Raw genomic sequence first — 17,358 nt, forward strand, 5'->3', positions numbered from 1 at the left:
GAACACCAAGAGCCCCAATAGTGTAGAGTAAATCTTAATACTCACAAACCAGGGTTACCATTAGGCAACCACTGTAAAGTCAGGTGGGGAGATTTTCCTGACCCCACTCAGGAATAAGAAGTCGCTCTCTGTAGATGAGAAAAAGGGGGTTCAACCCTCCACCCAGGGTGGACTCAATATTATGCAGGAGAACAGAGGCGCCAAAAGGATAAAAGGAAGCTAAATAATCTTAAAAAATAAATTCTTGGTAAATAGAGGAGGTAGTGGTGGACTTACCTCCTCCAAGTAGACACACAACGACTGTAGTAAAGACAGTCAATATATTTTATTTATGAACTCCAAATATGCAACTCGTTTCGCAGGTTTGATCTCGCTTCCGTTGTTATTGCCTGATGAAGCGGGATCAAACCTGCAAAACGCGCTGTACAATCACAAAATGACATCACACTCTTAAATAATCACATGAGAACAAACAACTCATTCCTAGCTAGATACAATGCAATGAGCAGTCCAAATACGAGTGCATAATAATGCCCAGGACAATGTCCATAGAGGAAGTAAAGTTCCCTTACAGAGGTATAGCACAAGCACTGTTCAATGGTTCAATAGCACAAAAGTTTCAATTCTCAGTGAAAGATGAGGTGCTGACACCCTCCTAGCATTACCCAGACGTCAGTGTATCGGAGAGGCTGCTTTCTCAATGGGTGTAAGGTGAAATGGCAACTTGTAGCAGAGAGGAAGAGAGGCAGGGGGAAACTTAAAGGGGACTTTACTTCCTCTATGGGCATTGTCCTGGGCATTATTATGCACCCTTATTTGGACTGCTGATTGCATTGTATCCAGCTAGGGATCTATCTGTGTTCTTTTTCAAATTTGCAAAAACTGTTAAAATATCATTATAGGGTACTGAGTGTTGCTTAATGAGGAGAAAATTAATTTTAACGAATTCTGCAAAACAATACAATATGAAAGAGTAAATTGTGAGCACTTGTATTGGATGGATAGGTAGATAGATAGATAGATAGATAGATAGATAGACAGATGGATAGAATGTTGTCTTCTGCTTCAAACGTTGATTATATATTTTTGCACACTGTTTACTGCTTTCAATTGACTCACATTTCTTCTTACAGTGATTCTTAATTGTGGATCATACTCAATGGAGGCTCAGATCTCACGGTCATATCTACAGTCCTTGGGGTATTCTACAAATGACATATTCCTGAATGATGCCCACTGCCGTCCCCATAGCTATGGAGACTGGCTGAGTTTCTCCATTCCATATGATCAGTGTGGTACAGTTCGACAGGTATGCTATGTAAACAAGTGGGGGAACCTCAGCAGCCATTGGCAAGTTTTTAATGAGAGAAAAAGAATGGTTATTTCTTAGTAATGTTAGTAATGTTAGAGCATAACCATAACAATTAAAAAAGTAGTTGCAAGCCTCTAAATGGTTATAGAGCCCACCGTTTCAGTGCAAGGTCCCTCTTCATCTTCTGGCTTGGCTCCTGGCCGTGAACAGGTGTATTCAGAGTGGGTACATTCCAGCAAGGTCTGCACATGGTCAGTAGCACAAAGCTGATCACGCACTGCTTTTTCTGTGCACAAGTGCTTTTTTCCACTAGGTATGCATGGACATTACTAATGAATAACCAGCCTTGATGTACTCATGAAGCCTGTTCAACTTGCGCTGAGTGGAACAGGTATAGAAGTACTCTGCTCTGAAGTTATGGCCTGTTAGAGAATCTAGGAAGCGTCTAGACCAGGGGTCCCCATGGAGGTGGTCGAAATGCGCGTGTCCTGGTGGACAGTGTCGTGCGGCGGGGGGTTACGGGGAGGGCGGCATAGCTCCCATAGTTGCCCCAGTATGGCTAGTATAGTTACCCCGGTATGGCTAGTATAGTTACCCCAGTATAGCTAGTATAGTGGCCGGTATAGCCCCAGTATAGCTAGTACAGTGTCCCAGTATAGCTAGTACAGTGCCCCAGTATAGCTAGTACAGTGCCCCAGTATAGCTAGTACAGTGCCCAGTATAGCTAGTACAGTGCCCAGTATAGCCCCAGTATAGCTAGTACAGTGCCCAGCATAGCACCAGTATTGCTAGTACAGTGCCCAGTATAGCTAGTATAGTGCCCCAGTATAGCGCCCCCCTCCCCCCCTCGCGGCCGCCGCCGCTGCTGCTGTTGTTAACTTAGCCGGTGGCCGCTTATTCCCCTCTCATGTCCGGCGTGTAGTGATTCACAGCAGCGCGCCCCGCGGCTGCTGTGAGGAGGAGGAAGGAAGGAGAAGAGAGAGCGGCTTCCTGTAGCGGCTCTCTCTCCTGCTGCTTCTGCCCTCTCCTCACAGCAGCCGCGGGGCATGCTGCTGTGTGAATCACACGCCGGACATGAGAGGGGAATAGGCGGCCACCGGCTAAGGTAACAGCAGCAGCGGCCGCGGGGGGCCTAACTTAGAAATGAGTAAACAGTGACCTTTCGGCTTATAAAAAGCCTTCGTCGGACTGGTTCCTGACCAAAACTGAAAAACACAGTTGTTGGATACAGAAGCAGCAGAGAAAGAGCAACCCACAGGTGTCATTAACCTTTCCTCTTATCAGGTCACTGAAGCTGAAATGGCAGTACTGTCCAAAGGCCTGTCATTATGCTCTGCAAAGCCCATAGACTCTGTGGTGATATGGAACAATTCTTCAGGAAGCTATGACTCAAGGAACACTACTATGATAAGGAATCTTTCAACGCTACTGATAATGAGCCAACACACACCAGATCCACAAAAAATGAGAGTGGCAATGGGCTCAATGTTTGCACCGCAGTACGCAAATCTCTTCATGGCAAAGATTGAAGAAGAATACCTGGATACGTGTCATATAAAACCCATGGCCTACTTCCATTTTATAGACGATATCTTGACCATCTGGTCTGCAAGTGAGGAGGATCTTATCCAATATCACAGGAAGTTCAATGCCTTCCATCCCACAATCAAACTGAAACTGAGCTACTCTCACAGGGAGATTAACTTTCTTGACACCACCATATACATCAGAGAGAACAGCCTACAAAGGTCCATGTACCGCAAACCGACGGATCGTCCCACATTCCTCAGGTATGACAGTTTCCACCCCAAACATATAAAGAATTCCATAATTTACAGCCAGGCAATAAGATGCAATCAGATCTGTTCTCACAGGGATGACAGAGAGAAAACCTGGGTTACCTGAAGAAGAATTTAATTAAACGGGGATACAATCCTCTAATGGCTGAGACCCAAATCAAGAAAGCTAACAACATCTCTAGGACTCAGCTCCTGGAGTACAAGCAGAACCAGGAAGAGAGCAGTGTCCCGCTGGTGGTCACCTACGTCCCACACCTGTAAATCTTAAGAAAGATTGCAAAAGAACTTCATCCTGTTCTACACAAGGATCAGAGACTAAAAAAGATATTCCCTGAACCTCCCCTCCTAGCGTTCCGACAGCCACCCAATCTTAAGCAGATGATCGTCAGGAGTGCCTTAAATAGGCAAGAACAGAACGGAACATTCCCCTGCCGAGGGAAAAAGTGTGGGACCTGTAAACACATCCATTCCACATACAGGATACTAATACCAGGTAGACAAAAGGAATATATAGTACAAGGTACCTTTGGCTGCGACTCATCTAATGTGGTATAGCTGATCATGTGTGCAAAATGTCCCAAAGGAATTTATGTGGGAGAAACAAGTCAACCACTGCGTGATTGCATGACACACCACAGGTTCACTACTAACAGCCGAAAAAGGATATTACTAAATATACTGATCTCCCAATACCAACACACTTTTGTTTACCTGGATACAGTTTACACGATTTTCACGTCACTGTATTAATGGGTCGCTTCAAATCGGAAAACATGAGACTAACACAAGAAACAAAGTTTATACATTGGTTCAAAACTGTAGAAGATGGTTTAAACAAGGACTCTAACTTCTTGTGCTGGATTGATGGGTTTAAAATGCCACAATTCTTTTAATATCTTTATCTTTTCATTCATTTTTTGTGTCATATGCTGTGTAAGATGGTGTTTACTTTCACTATTCATTTCATTTGCTTTCATGTGCCGGTTTCAAATGCCACAATTCTCTTTAGCTTAGAATTAATGATGCATGTAACCAGCCCAGTTACAATTTGAACTCGGAATTTACAATGTCTCCCCATCACCAGAGTCTACTTTATGTTATGTTGAGGGAACTGTTGATCTTATCAATTTAGCCAGGATGCCTGGGAAAGCTTCCTGAGTAACAGTTAAGGCATCTAATTACATTTATGTTTGCTAAAGAATGTTTCTCCTATGTATGTCAGTGTATATAAACTGTGTTTTTCACTTTTGGTCAGGAACCAGTCCGACGAAGGCTTTTTATAAGCTGAAAGCTCACCGTTTACTCATCTCTAAGTTAGCCAATAAATGGTATCATCCTGATTCAAAACTCCTTGTTTTTACTGATGGTTAACAGGGTACAATACTCTACTGCAACCACTTGATGACTGAGGGTTTTATTCCCCTTGTGAACCAGAGCAATTTTCACCTGTCAGCGCTCCTCCCTTTCTTTCGCCAATAACCTCATTACTACTAATCACAGCATAATGATCTATATCTTGTTTTTCTCGCCACCAATTAGGCTTTCTTTGGGAGGTGCAGTACGCTAAGAATTATTTTATCCTAAATGCATTTTAACATGAATAATAAGAAAAAAAAGAAAAAATGCATTATTTTTCAGTTTTTGGCCATTATAGTGTTAAAATAAAACGTTCTACTGTGGATAAAAGCCACACATTTTATTTGCCTATTTGTCCCGGTTATTGCAACGTTTAAAAAATTTCCCTAGTACAATGTTTGGTGCCAATATTTTATGTGGAAATAAAGGTGCATTTTTTAAGTTTTGCGTCCATCACTAATTACAATCCCATAATTAATTTAACTTAACATAATTTAATTTAACAGTATAATTACAAGCCCATAAATGAAAGATTAATAGTAATATACCCCCTTGACATAAATTTAAAAAAAAATTTCAGTCCCTAAGGTAACAACTTATATTTTTGTTTATGTAAAACATTTTTTGCCCCTATATAAAAAAAAAGTTTGGGTACTATGGAAGGATGTGGGAGGGAAATAGTTAATTATAAAAGTCAGTGTGGGGATTTTTATTAAATCAAAATTAATTTTGGTGTAATATACTATTTGGCCACAAGATGTCCTCGTGAATAAGAAGTAATGTGTGGCTGTGTAACAACAGGAAGATGCAATGGATGCCGGCGTCTCGTAGACACCAGTATTCATTGAATCGTATTCATTAACCTCCCCTTTACGCGGCAGTAACGGCGGTGCGCGCGCAAGTGAACAGGAGCGAGCGGCGGCTGCACGCCGCTGCAGACTTGTATTCATGGCCCTGGTGCATCCTGTGAAGTTTGCAGTGCCGTGAATATACTGCACGGTGTGCAACAAGTAGTTAAGCCACTAGCCAGCAAGCAAATTTTCTGAATATTTTTGAGTTTTTCACATACATTTTGGTACGTTTTTTTGTTGAAAAGTTATTTTAAACAGAAGATGAAAAATTATATCCTAATAGAAAACTTAGGAGACAAAGGGCTTGATTCATTAAGCTGCGCTAATGTGCTGCTAAAGCAGCAAAGCTTAAATGGAGTAGCGCGAGTTAAAATGTCAGCGCTCATGCTACAAGCAGCTACAAGTTTAAAAGGAGCGTGCATAAGTTACCAGAGCACACTACACAGCACTACCACTCTTCCACTCTTAGCGTGCGCGCTGACATTTTAACTCGCGCTGCTCCATTGCGCAGCTTAATGAATCAAGCTAAATGGCCCATATACAATTCATTTTTTCTCCTGGGTTTTCTCCTAAGTGACATTTTCACAACGTGTCAATAAAATGCTTTTTAACTCACCAGCAAGCGCGAAAACACTCAGAATAATGTCAACAGTACCTTTTCACCTACTTTTTGCTACTTTTTCAGTTGCACAGTGCTGAAGAGTTATTTATTTTTCAGAAGATTTAAAATTATCTTCCAGAAGATATGCCAGGAGAAAAGGTGAATTGTATATGGGCCAACGGCCTATATGCAATTCAACTTTGGCCCATATGCAATTCACCTTTTCTCCTGAGTATACGAATAGGTGATATTTTCACATCTTGTCATCTTGTCATAAAGTGCTTTTCAAACTGCCAGCACGCTTTGAGCTGTCAGAGTATTGCAATGCCTCATGGGACTTGGCACAGCTGGAGTGCCAAGGTTAGCCATCACTGTCCTAGGAGATAAATCATTAGAAGAAGTGAATTGCATATGGTCCAAAGGCCCATATGCAATTTACTTTCACTCTTGAGTTTTCTCCTAGGTGATATTTTTACATCGTATAAATAAAAATGCCTTTTAATTTTGATAGTGCATTTTCATCTACTTGCAAAATACTGAAAATGCACCACTTGAAGAGCTACCAAAGGTAATCACGGGAAAAAAATCATCCTTTCTATCACAAGAGATTGCAAATGCAGTTAACAAACCAGCCCAACTGTTCCGCACAGTGGAAAAACTCTGCAACCCAGCATGTCAAAAACTTAATATCGAGTCTTCAAAGGACCTCTGTGACCAATTTGCCCATTTCTTCACAGACAAAGTCTCCGCTATAAGGTCCGCCATCCAACTTACAGCATCTGAGCCTAATATAGCGCCGAAGACCATTAGCAGAGACCACGGCCGGCCTTTGACCTGTGCGACCGGAGCGGTCGCACAGGGCGCCGGCCTCCAAGGGGCGCATGTGCAGGGGTTTCTATTCCCCTCACTCGCGGCTCCCTCCGATCTCCGGCACTCACTGTCAGCCCTGTTCAGCTGTGGGTGAATCGGCAGCTGTGATGACAGAGGGAGCCCAGTGGTGGCGCTGTGTATCTCAAATACAGGAAGTGCTTTCCTGAATGAGCACTTCCTGTATTTGAAGTATACAGCGGCTTCCCTCGCTCTGCCATCAATGCTGCTGGACCACCCACCGCTGAACTACATGGCTGGCAGTCTGAGTGCCAGGGATGGAGGGAGCCACCACAGAGGGGAACTTGTTGCAGCCCACAGGTCTGTGTGACAGGAGCACATCTCCCAGCTCCCACAGAGTGCCAGCAAACTGCAAGCAAGGGGGACAGCAGAGAGGCAGGTCAGTCACTCAGGGGGCTCTACATAGATCAAAATGCAGCCTTAATGGACCGGACTTTGTGCAGCACACACACACACACACACACTCACTCACTCACTCACTCTCTCTCTGTCTCTCTTCCCCCTCTCTCTACTCCTACCATCCATCCATCCCTATATCTGTCTGTCTCTCTATCTCCCCATGCATCCATCCATCCCTATATATCTGTCTCTCTCTCTACTCCTCCCATCCATCCATCCATCCATCTTTATCTGTCTGTCTCTCTCTCTCTCTCTCCCCAAACATACATCCATCCCTATAGCTGTCTCTCTCTCTCATATATGTCCCTAGATTATCTATTCCTATATCCTGTCTGTCTATCTATCTATCTATCTATCTATCTATCTATCTATCTATCCATCCATCCATCCCTCTCTCTCACCCTCCCCCCCCCCCTATGTTTTTCTCTCTCTCTTTTTCTCCCTCCTATCCCTCCTTCCCTATATCTGTCTGTCTCTCTCGTCCTCTCTGTCTCTCCCTCCTCTCTGTCTCTCTCTTTCCTCCCCTCTGTCTCTCTCTCTCCTCTCTCTGTCTCTGTCTCTCTCCTGTCTCTGTCTCTCTCCTCTCTCTGTCTCTGTCTCTCTCCTCTCTCTGTCTCTCTCCTCTCTCTGTCTCTGTCTCTCTCCTCTCTCTGTCTCTCTCCTCTCTCTGTCTCTCTCCTCTCTCTGTCTCTCTCCTCTCTCTGTCTCTGTCTCTCTCCTGTCTCTGTCTCTGTCTCTCTCCTGTCTCTGTCTCTCTCCTCTCTCTGTCTCTGTCTCTCTCCTCTCTCTGTCTCTCTCCTCTCTCTGTCTCTCTCCTCTCTCTGTCTCTCTCCTCTCTCTGTCTCTGTCTCTCTCCTCTCTCTGTCTCTCTCCTCTCTCTGTCTCTGTCTCTCTCCTCTCTCTGTCTCTCTCCTCTCTCTGTCTCTCTCCTCTCTCTGTCTCTCTCCTCTCTCTGTCTCTGTCTCTCTCCTCTCTCTGTCTCTGTCTCTCTCCTCTCTCTCTCTCCTCTCTCTGTCTCCTCTCTCTGTCTCTCTCCTCTCTCTCTCCTCTCTCTCTGTCTCTCTCTGTCTCTCTCTGTCTCTCTCTCTCAATGTATATATATTTGTCTGTCTGTCCATCCCAATATTACCTATTCCTTGTGTGTGTGTGTGTGTGTAGGATGAGGGGGGGGGGGCACCATAATCTGGCTTCGCTCAGGGCGCTGTAAAACCTAAGGCCGGCCCTGGCAGAGACATCGTAACACCTTGGTCAAACTTCAAAAAAATTGATGAAGAAGTCGCATCAAGCATCCTCCTTCACGTCCGCCTAACTACCTGTGACCTGGATCCTGGCCCAACACAGTTCATGTTGAACTGCCCCGACCTGTTCGTACCGGTATTCCTCAAAATTGTTAACTGTTCCTTACAATCAGGGATATTTCCTGCTTTACTGAAGGAAGCAATCATCAGGCCTCTCCTCAAAAAACCCTCCCTGGACCCAGATGCAATGACCAGCTACAGACCTGTCTCTAACCTCCCCTTTCTGGGCAAGCTACTTGAAAAAGCTGTATACCTCCAGCTAGAAGCCAGAATCCTACAAAATAACAGTTATGACCCATTCCAGTCTGGCTTCAGGAAACACCACAGCGCTGAAACTGCCCTCATCCAAATATGCAACCACCTGCTCATGGCAAGAGACAGAGGAGAGTGCTCGATCCTCATACTGCTAGACCTTTCTGCAGCCTTTGACACAGTTGACCATGACATCTTGATAAACAGGCTACAGGAATACTGCGGCATTGATGGCATAGTACTTCAGTGGTTCCAATCCTTCTTGAGTGGCAGAACCCACAAAGTGTCTATGGGGCCCTTCCTGTCCACCCCTGTAACACTTAAGTATGGGGTGCCCCAGGGCTCAATCCTCTCTCCCCTGCTTTTCACGATTTACATGCTACCGTTGGGAAAACTAATCCAAAAACATGGCCTGACATACCACTGCTATGCAGACGACACCCAACTATATCTTTCCTTCAAGCCTGGTGTGACAGACCCAACTCTAACGATAAACGCCTGCTTACGTGAACTACAGCAATGGATGAATGACAACTGGCTGAAACTAAATGCAGACAAAACTGAAGTCCTTCTGATTGGAGGGCAGAGCATGATAACAAAACAACTTAACTTGCAGTCTTCACCACTGGGAATAGGAGGCATGGATCTACGCAGCTCTGATCATGTGCATAGCCTGGGACTTCTAATTGATGGGGATTTAAACTTCAGAACTCAAATCTCTGCTGTGGTGAAATCATCCTATTTTCACCTGAAGAACATTGCAAAAATCAAGCACCTCATACCCCCAGAAGATCTGCCAACCTTAGTCCACGCCTTCATCACATCACGACTGGACTACTGCAATGCTCTCTACACTGGCCTTCCAAAAAAGGTCTTGCACCGCCTACAGCTGATACAGAATACTGCTGCCAGACTGCTAACCAACCAACCCTGTCACTGCCACATAACGCCAGTCCTGCATTCCCTTCACTGGCTACCTATAGAATGGAGGGTCCTATTCAAGATCGGCCTACTGACATTTAAATCCCTGAATAATCTAGGCCCTGGATACATGAAAGATATGTTACAGCTGCGTAGCAATCCCCGCATTCTCAGATCCACAGGCTCTAATAATCTAGTCAAACCCAGAGTCCATTTGGAAACTTTTGGTCCCAGAGCCTTCTGTCACGCTGCCCCTACGTTTTGGAGCTCCTTACCTCAACAGATCAGGACAGCCCCATCCCTGGACGTGTTTAAATCCAGACTGAAAACCCACCTGTTCAGTCTGGCATTTGCAGAAATATAACTTTTGTTGTGTGAATACTTCATCCTACTAATTACTGAATCTGAGAGAGCCTAAGCGCTTTGAGTCCTATGGGAGAAAAGCGCTACAGAAATGTTATTGTATTGTATTGTATTGTATTAAAAAGTTGAAAAATTATCACCTAGGAGAAAACTCAGGTGTAAAAAGTGAATTGCCTATGGGCCAAAGTGAATTGAATTGGGCCCATATAATGAAATATTTGTATTTTAATAGTTCAATAATTTCAGTAAAATTGTTTGTATTTCAACAGGGGGAGAGAGACACAGTTAGCTATTCAAACACTGTGCAAGGCTTCCATTCTGGACAAATTATTGAACGTAGCAAAAAACTTAGCTTGAACCTTCGATGCCAAATGTACCAAAACACCATGGTGGAAATCATGTACCATGCAGATGATGTCATAAATCAAACAGTGACGCAGTATGGCCTTTACTATTCTTCGCTGAACTTCTACTACACTCCAAGTTTCAATAGTCCCATCTATCAATATCCATACTATGTTGCACTGAATCAAGACCTGTATCTCCAGGCTACTCTACACACATCTGATTCCAATCTCACTCTGTTTGTGGACACGTGTGTGGCCTCCCCTGATCCTAACGATTTTGTGACACTGACTTATGACTTGATACGTAACGGGTAAGCCCCTTTTGCTTTTTTCAGGATATGGTTAGTGTTTAGCAAATTTAAGTCCTGACAATGCTTTTTGTATACATGTATATTAGTTGTACATTTATCCCATTGTAAAATGCCCTATAATTTGCTCTTTACCTGTGTTGCTGTCACTTACAGTAGCAAGTACAAATCTGACATATTTTTAGACTAGCAAATCTCCTCATGGGGTATTTTCCTTATTTTCGCAAAAGTGCTCCCTGGAATGGTGCTGGTAAGTGGGCGCCCCAGTTGGAGCGTGCCCCTGGTATTCAGGGAATACTTTTGAAAATAAAGGAATTTTTGGGAATTCAACATGATGAGATTAATTAATTCCAAATTTGTCAGATCTGTCACATTTCTACTATCTATTGTAAGTAACAACAGAAGAGAAAAGTTATTTGTCAAGCATTTTACTCTGGGACAATTGTACAACTAACACATGTACAAAATTTTAAATTTTACAAATGTTCACGATAATGGCCCTTTAAATAAAAATTTCAAAGAATGATGCTGAATTCAGGTGTGCCAACATAAAATAATACAAAGAAAATAACACCTAAAGTGGCTACCAAATGCTGTCTTAAAGGACCACTCCAGCAAAAAAAGTAAGTAAATAAATTTGACAGAACTGACAAGTTTTGGACTCTCCATCTCCTCATAGGGGACTCTCCGGGTTTTCTTTGTTTTCAAAAGCCTGAACGGCAGTTGCTAACTCTAACTTCCAAAATAGCAGTCAAGTGAGTAGGGAGGCTTACCTGCTTTCTTACTATTTTGTGAGTTACACTGCTGTTCAGAAAAGGCTTTTGAAAGCAAAGAAAACCCTGAGAATCCCCATGAGGAAATAAACTAGTCCAAAACCTGTTGACGTTGTCAGATTTTAACGGCTTACTTTTTTCCCTGGACTGTCCTGTAAGCCAGCAATATACCAATAGATGTGCATGTGCGTGTGATTTACCAAAAGATCAGTTTTCTCTTGACTGGAAAACAGTTGGGAAATAGATGGGAAAAAGATTGTGCTAAAGCTATGATTCACTTACTCAGTTTCAGCAGAAATCCCCCCCCCCCCCTTCCTTTCCAGCAGAAGGGTCCCCAAACCGTTTCAGCAATCACTTGACCATTACTATCTACCCACAGTCACAGACTAACAGCGTCCTATCCTTCAAGTAGTCATAGGGGCCCCAAATACCTTGTAGCAGTCCCAGGGACCCTCACCATCTACAAGATGTCAGAGGATCTCCATCCTACTGGAAATCACAGGGTAGTCACAGGGTCCTCTCCACCTCTCCATTTGTCACAGTTTCTCCCTTTCCATTTCTGCCAGCAATAATAGGCACTTCCTCTCAGTAATTACATGTAGTCTTCCAATCTCTATCACTCACATTGTGCCCCCCCCCCCTCCCCTCATCTGCCAGGAATCACGAATGACCCTCCAAACTTTACCAATCACAATTGCCTCGATTCATAAAGCATTCCCACATTCGGTAATGCTGAAAACAGCTGACTTTATCAAACATTTAGCAAAATGTCAATTCATAAAAGCTGTTACCGCATGAAAAGCTGACATTCCTGAGCAGAGAGGTAAATTACTGCCTTGTGTGGTAATTATCTCAACACGTCACTAAATGTATGTCAATTCATAAAGATTAGAGCAGGCGGTATTCTCCGTGCCATTACCGTCTGCTTTGAAAAGGTGATAAGAGAGCGATAACAGCAAAGTTAATGGGGACAGACCTTCCAGGCAGCAGCGGCGAGGGCAGAACAAAAAGTCTTCCCTGAATACCCCAGGCTGTGTTTTTTAACCTCTTGGGTACCTCTTTTCAGATAGATTTCACATCAGAAAGCCTGCATGTGTAACATTTCTTGAAGTTCTTCTAAGCTGTGGCAAATTAATAGATTGTTTAGAAATACTAATAGACAGATTCAGTGCAGATTCAGGGCAAACAGAGGCAGTATAAAAAAAAATGCACATCTTAACCTTCCTGGCGGTAACCCCGAACGTAGTTCGGGGTAAGCCGCGCAGAAGGTTTTCTCAGGCCCCACTGGGCCGATTTGAGTAATTTTTTTTTTACTGAACGCAGCTAGCACTTTGCTCCGATTCGCCGCATTCCGCGTCGCAGCACAGCCCCCCCCCCTAGACCCCTGCGCTGCCTGGCCTATCAGCGCCAGGCAGCGGCAAGGGGTGGATCGGGACTCCCTTAGACGTCACGACGTCCATGATGTCGGTGACGTCATCCCGCCCCGTCACCATGGCGACGGGGGAAGCCCTCCAGGAAATCCCGTTCTTTGAGCCCTAGGCTCGCTACATGATTTAAAAAAAAAATTAAAAAAACGGCTGCGCTGCCCCCTGGCGGTTTTTAACCACTTCGCCATATCTGGACACATATATCCGTCCAGATAGGCAGTGGTGCTGCAGCCGTGTGGTGCGCGCGATCGGGCGTGCGCTCCCGCTGCCTCCCGCTGCCCCCCCCCGATCAGTGAATGGGAATATAATTCCCATTCACCGATCTAAGTCCCCGGCAGAAATACCGACGCTTTCTCATCAGAGAGCGTGGTATTTCTGCCCCCAGGAAACTACTTCTCTTCTTTTTAGTTCCTAGATGCGACATCGTTCGCATCTAGGAATTTTTTGAATGTGGCCATCTTGTGGCCAAATAGTAAACTGCACCCACATACCTGTATTGAATAAAAAAATACATTACATTACATCTAAAATTGGCTATTTACCTCCCAAACTAAAATTACCCAAATACATTTTTGTATTAAAAAAAAAATAAAAAAAATTACAATAAAAAAAAAAAAAAACTACATAAATAGTTACCTAAGGGTCTGAACTTTTTAAATATACATGTCAAGAGAGTATCTTATTAAATTTTTTAAAATTATAAGCTTGTAAATAGTGATGGACGCAAATTGAAAAAATGCACCTTTATTTCTAAATAAAATATCGGCGCCATAAATTGTGATAGGGATGTAATTTAAATGGTGTAATAAGCGGGACAAATGGGCACATAAAATGCATGGGTTTTAATTACTGTAGCATGTATTAATTTTAAACTATAATGGCCAAAAACTGAGAAATAATGATTTTTTTCCATTTCTATCTTAATCTTCCTGTTAAAATGTATTTACAGTAAAGTGGCTCTTAGCAAAATGTACTACCTAAAGAAAGCCTAATTAGTGGCGGAAAAAACGAGATATAGATCAATTAATTTTGATAAGTAGCGATAAAGTTATTAGCGAATGAATGGGAGGTGAACATTGCTCGGATGCATAAGATTTTCGAAGCTGTAGGCTGAAGTGGTTAATATACCGCCAGGGAGGTTAAGGGACGTTGGGGATGCCTCTTTTATTGTAGTGCTGTCTCTGCATGGAGAAATGTAACAACTCAGGCAGCTTCTTATGTTACCGCCAGCTTAGTTCGGGAAATCTTCGCATTTCTATCGCAACTGTAAAGATTTTTATGAATTAGCACACAAAAGTCTAAAATACCAAATGCAGTATTTTCCCGACAAGATTTTTTTCCCGTACAGCCTTTTATGAATTGATCCCAATGTCTCCATATGCAGCTGTTGGCAGTCCTATAACCTGAACTGATCTCACAGTACAGGTTCTGTCCAATGCCTGTGTGTTGTCACTAGTTGTTCCCTCTCTGTCTGCCTCTTTGTGTGGGAAGCTGAGTCATTTTGAGGGGACAGGAGCACACTTTCAGAGTGCTGAAAGGCTGTGGGGTACATATCTTTGCGAGCTAGAAAACTGTTAGTCAGCATACAGCAACATGATATGGTGGCAAGTGTGATACTGGGACACAAAGAAAGTGTAATGAGAATTGGGAAATATTCCTGGAATTGGGCCAAATTATGATGATATCTCTGAAGAAATATAATAACTTACGTTGTTCAATTCTGAGTTTGGTTGGGCTGTAAACTAAAAGATCATGCCTTAATTCAGCTTTGTATATGCTGAACAGGTGAGCGTGTTGAATTTAACCATTTCAGCCCGCGGGGATTTTTTACCTTATGCATCAGAGCAATTTTCACCTCCCATTTATTCGCTAATAACTTTATCACTACTTAACACAATTTATTGATCTATATCTTGTTTTTTCCGCCACTTATTAGGCTTTCTTTGGGTGGTACATTTTGCTAAGAATTATTTTTTTATAAATGCATTTTAACAGGATTAATAAGAAAAAAATTGAAAAAATTCATTATTTCTCAGTTTCCGTCCATTATAGCTTTAAAATAATCCACGCTACCATAATTAAAACCTATGCATTTTATTTGCCCGTTTGTCTCGGTTATGACACCATGTAAATTTTGTCCCTATCACAATGTATGGCACCAATATTTTATTTGGAAATAAAGGTGCATTTTTTCCGTTTTGCGACCATCACTATTTACAAGCTTATAATTTAAAAAATGTTCGTAGTATACCCCCTTCAAATGCATATTTAAAACGTTCAGACCCTTAGGTAACTATTTATGTTTTTTTTTATTGTAATTTTTTTTTCCATACACATTTTTATTTGGGTAATATTTTGGTGTGGGAAATAAACAGTTAATTTTTAATGTTATTATATGTGTAAATTGCAATGTAAAAAATATGTAGATGTAGTTTTACTATTTGGCCACAAGATTGAGTTTATTTTTTCTCCTTGTGCTTCTCGCTAACTGGAAGCAAAAGGAGGACGAGGAAACTTCTTTTTGCAGAAAGACTGAAGCCTCTAGTAAGAGCGCTTTGGTTTTTCTGCCGGGGACACGGATCGGTGATCAGGAACCATGTTCCCATTCACTGATCCCAGGGCTACTGGGGGGCTGGGGGACAGCACGGGAGCGCGCCGAAGCGCGGCACCGCAGCAGAGCAGCTGCCTGGATGTGAGAATCCCGTCCGGGCGGCAGAAATGGTTAGATGAAATTAAGAAAATTCACATGTACATGCTGCACACAGAAGGAGAAGCAGAGGCACCTGGTAACTCAGAAGCAAATGGCAAATAATAATAATACGGTAATAAGAAGTACGGATGCATTTCCTCTCTGCCATAAAGACTTACATCTTACATAGACATCTATTACAGCAGTGCACAGCATCCTATGTCCAGTGCAAATTCACTTTTTCTTCTACGTTTTCTCCTAGGAGATCATTTTTCATCTTCTGTTTAAAATAACCTTTTAGCACTCAGTCATAGAAAAAGCACCAAAAAGTATGGGGGAAGTACTGTCAAAATTACTTTATTTTTCATGCTTGCTAGTGGCTTAAAAGGCATTTTATTGATAAGATGTGAAAATATGTTGGAGAAAACACAGGAGAAAAAGCGAGTTGAATAAGGGCCATTTTATTTTCTCAGTTTCTCTCTGATTTCTCAGTGTTGTGTTCCCCCCACCTCAATAGAACTCCTACATTTCTCCTCCCTCCTCTCTCCATAATACAGGACATACAGTAGTTAGGGCCTATTTCCACTACATGCAGATTGAATGCAGAATGGATGCAGAAAAACTGACTCCAATGAATGCCTAAGGGAAAATCTGCATCAGAAAAATTGCAATTAGTGGAAACATGCCCATAGGCTTTCATTGGGGTCAGTTTTTCTGCATCCAATCTGTGTGTAGTGGAAATAGGCCCTAAGATGTTGGTTGCATGTTTGCTTGAACATTGCAATCAACATTAAATAATAATCAAATCATACTGTGTTGCTCCTTTAAGACTTCTACTTTTACTTTTACAGATTAAAAAGAAACAATTGAAAAGCAAAAAAGTGATATGTGCTTCTCTTTCCTATTCTCAGATGCATCAAAGACTCCACCTATGTGAAGTATTCGGCAAATAACACATATCAGGCTCGATTTGGATTCCGTGCTTTTGGCTTCGTCAGGAAATTCTCCAGAGTTTATGTACAATGTAAATTAGCTGTTTGCCCAAGAAATAGCTACAATTCCCGCTGTAACCAGGGATGCATCAGAAGGCGTAAGAGGGCTTCAGCCATACCACATGAGAGTGTCAGTGTAACAGCTGGGCCCATTCAATGGAGAGATAATTAATTATGTATTATACATTTGTATTATATGTATCACTGCTAGTTAACAACAGGAAATTGTGTTCTTGACTGATGCATTCAATGTTACAATCACATTTCATGATGTTAAAGAGGAACTGTAGTGAAAATAACATAATGAATAAAATAGCTTACTGTTTACATTATTGTTTTATTGAATAAACGTCAAGAAATTACAAATCCAAGGTTACCCTCATAGTGGCTGTTGTGTATATAAATTCAGATACTATCTGTAAAAACAAAACTTGCAAACAAATGTCAAACCATAAGTTAAAGGAAATCAAAAATGGAAAAAAAAATCACTTTAACTTACCTGGAGTTTCTTGCAGCCACCTGGAGTTATCCTGTACCCACGACGTTCGTCCAAGTTCCTCAGGCAAGCAGCGGCGACCCCCTCAGAGCTGGCTGGCCACACATACCTCCTCATCGCGTGTGCAGAGCGCTCCAGGCAGCGAGAGTGCAATCAGGGTGCGCATGGCTCGTGCTGTGCATGCACAGTAGCCTCTGACTGGCAGCATCCTGACAGCATTGCAGGGGTCGCTGCTGCATGCCGGAGGGACTTGGACAGACGTCATGGGCACAGGATGACTCCAGGG

At 42.6% G+C, this 17,358-nt stretch overlaps 1 protein-coding gene across 1 annotated transcript in view; it reads left to right on the plus strand.

The window, feature by feature from the left end:
- The window catches only part of LOC137504798 (deleted in malignant brain tumors 1 protein-like), a 218,666-nt gene extending 201,743 nt beyond the window's left edge, over nt 1-16,923 (plus strand). Inside the window, exons 29-31 of the mRNA XM_068233390.1 lie at nt 1,134-1,309; nt 10,310-10,698; nt 16,496-16,923. Of these exons, the coding sequence (XP_068089491.1) occupies nt 1,134-1,309; nt 10,310-10,698; nt 16,496-16,748 (818 nt within the window). The 3' untranslated portion in view covers nt 16,749-16,923. The remainder of the gene's footprint in view (nt 1-1,133; nt 1,310-10,309; nt 10,699-16,495) is intronic.
- The last annotated feature ends 435 nt before the right edge of the window (nt 16,924-17,358 follow it).

The sequence above is a fragment of the Hyperolius riggenbachi genome, chromosome 4, assembly GCF_040937935.1.
Source record: "Hyperolius riggenbachi isolate aHypRig1 chromosome 4, aHypRig1.pri, whole genome shotgun sequence".
In the NCBI taxonomy this organism is placed as follows: domain Eukaryota; kingdom Metazoa; phylum Chordata; class Amphibia; order Anura; family Hyperoliidae; genus Hyperolius; species Hyperolius riggenbachi.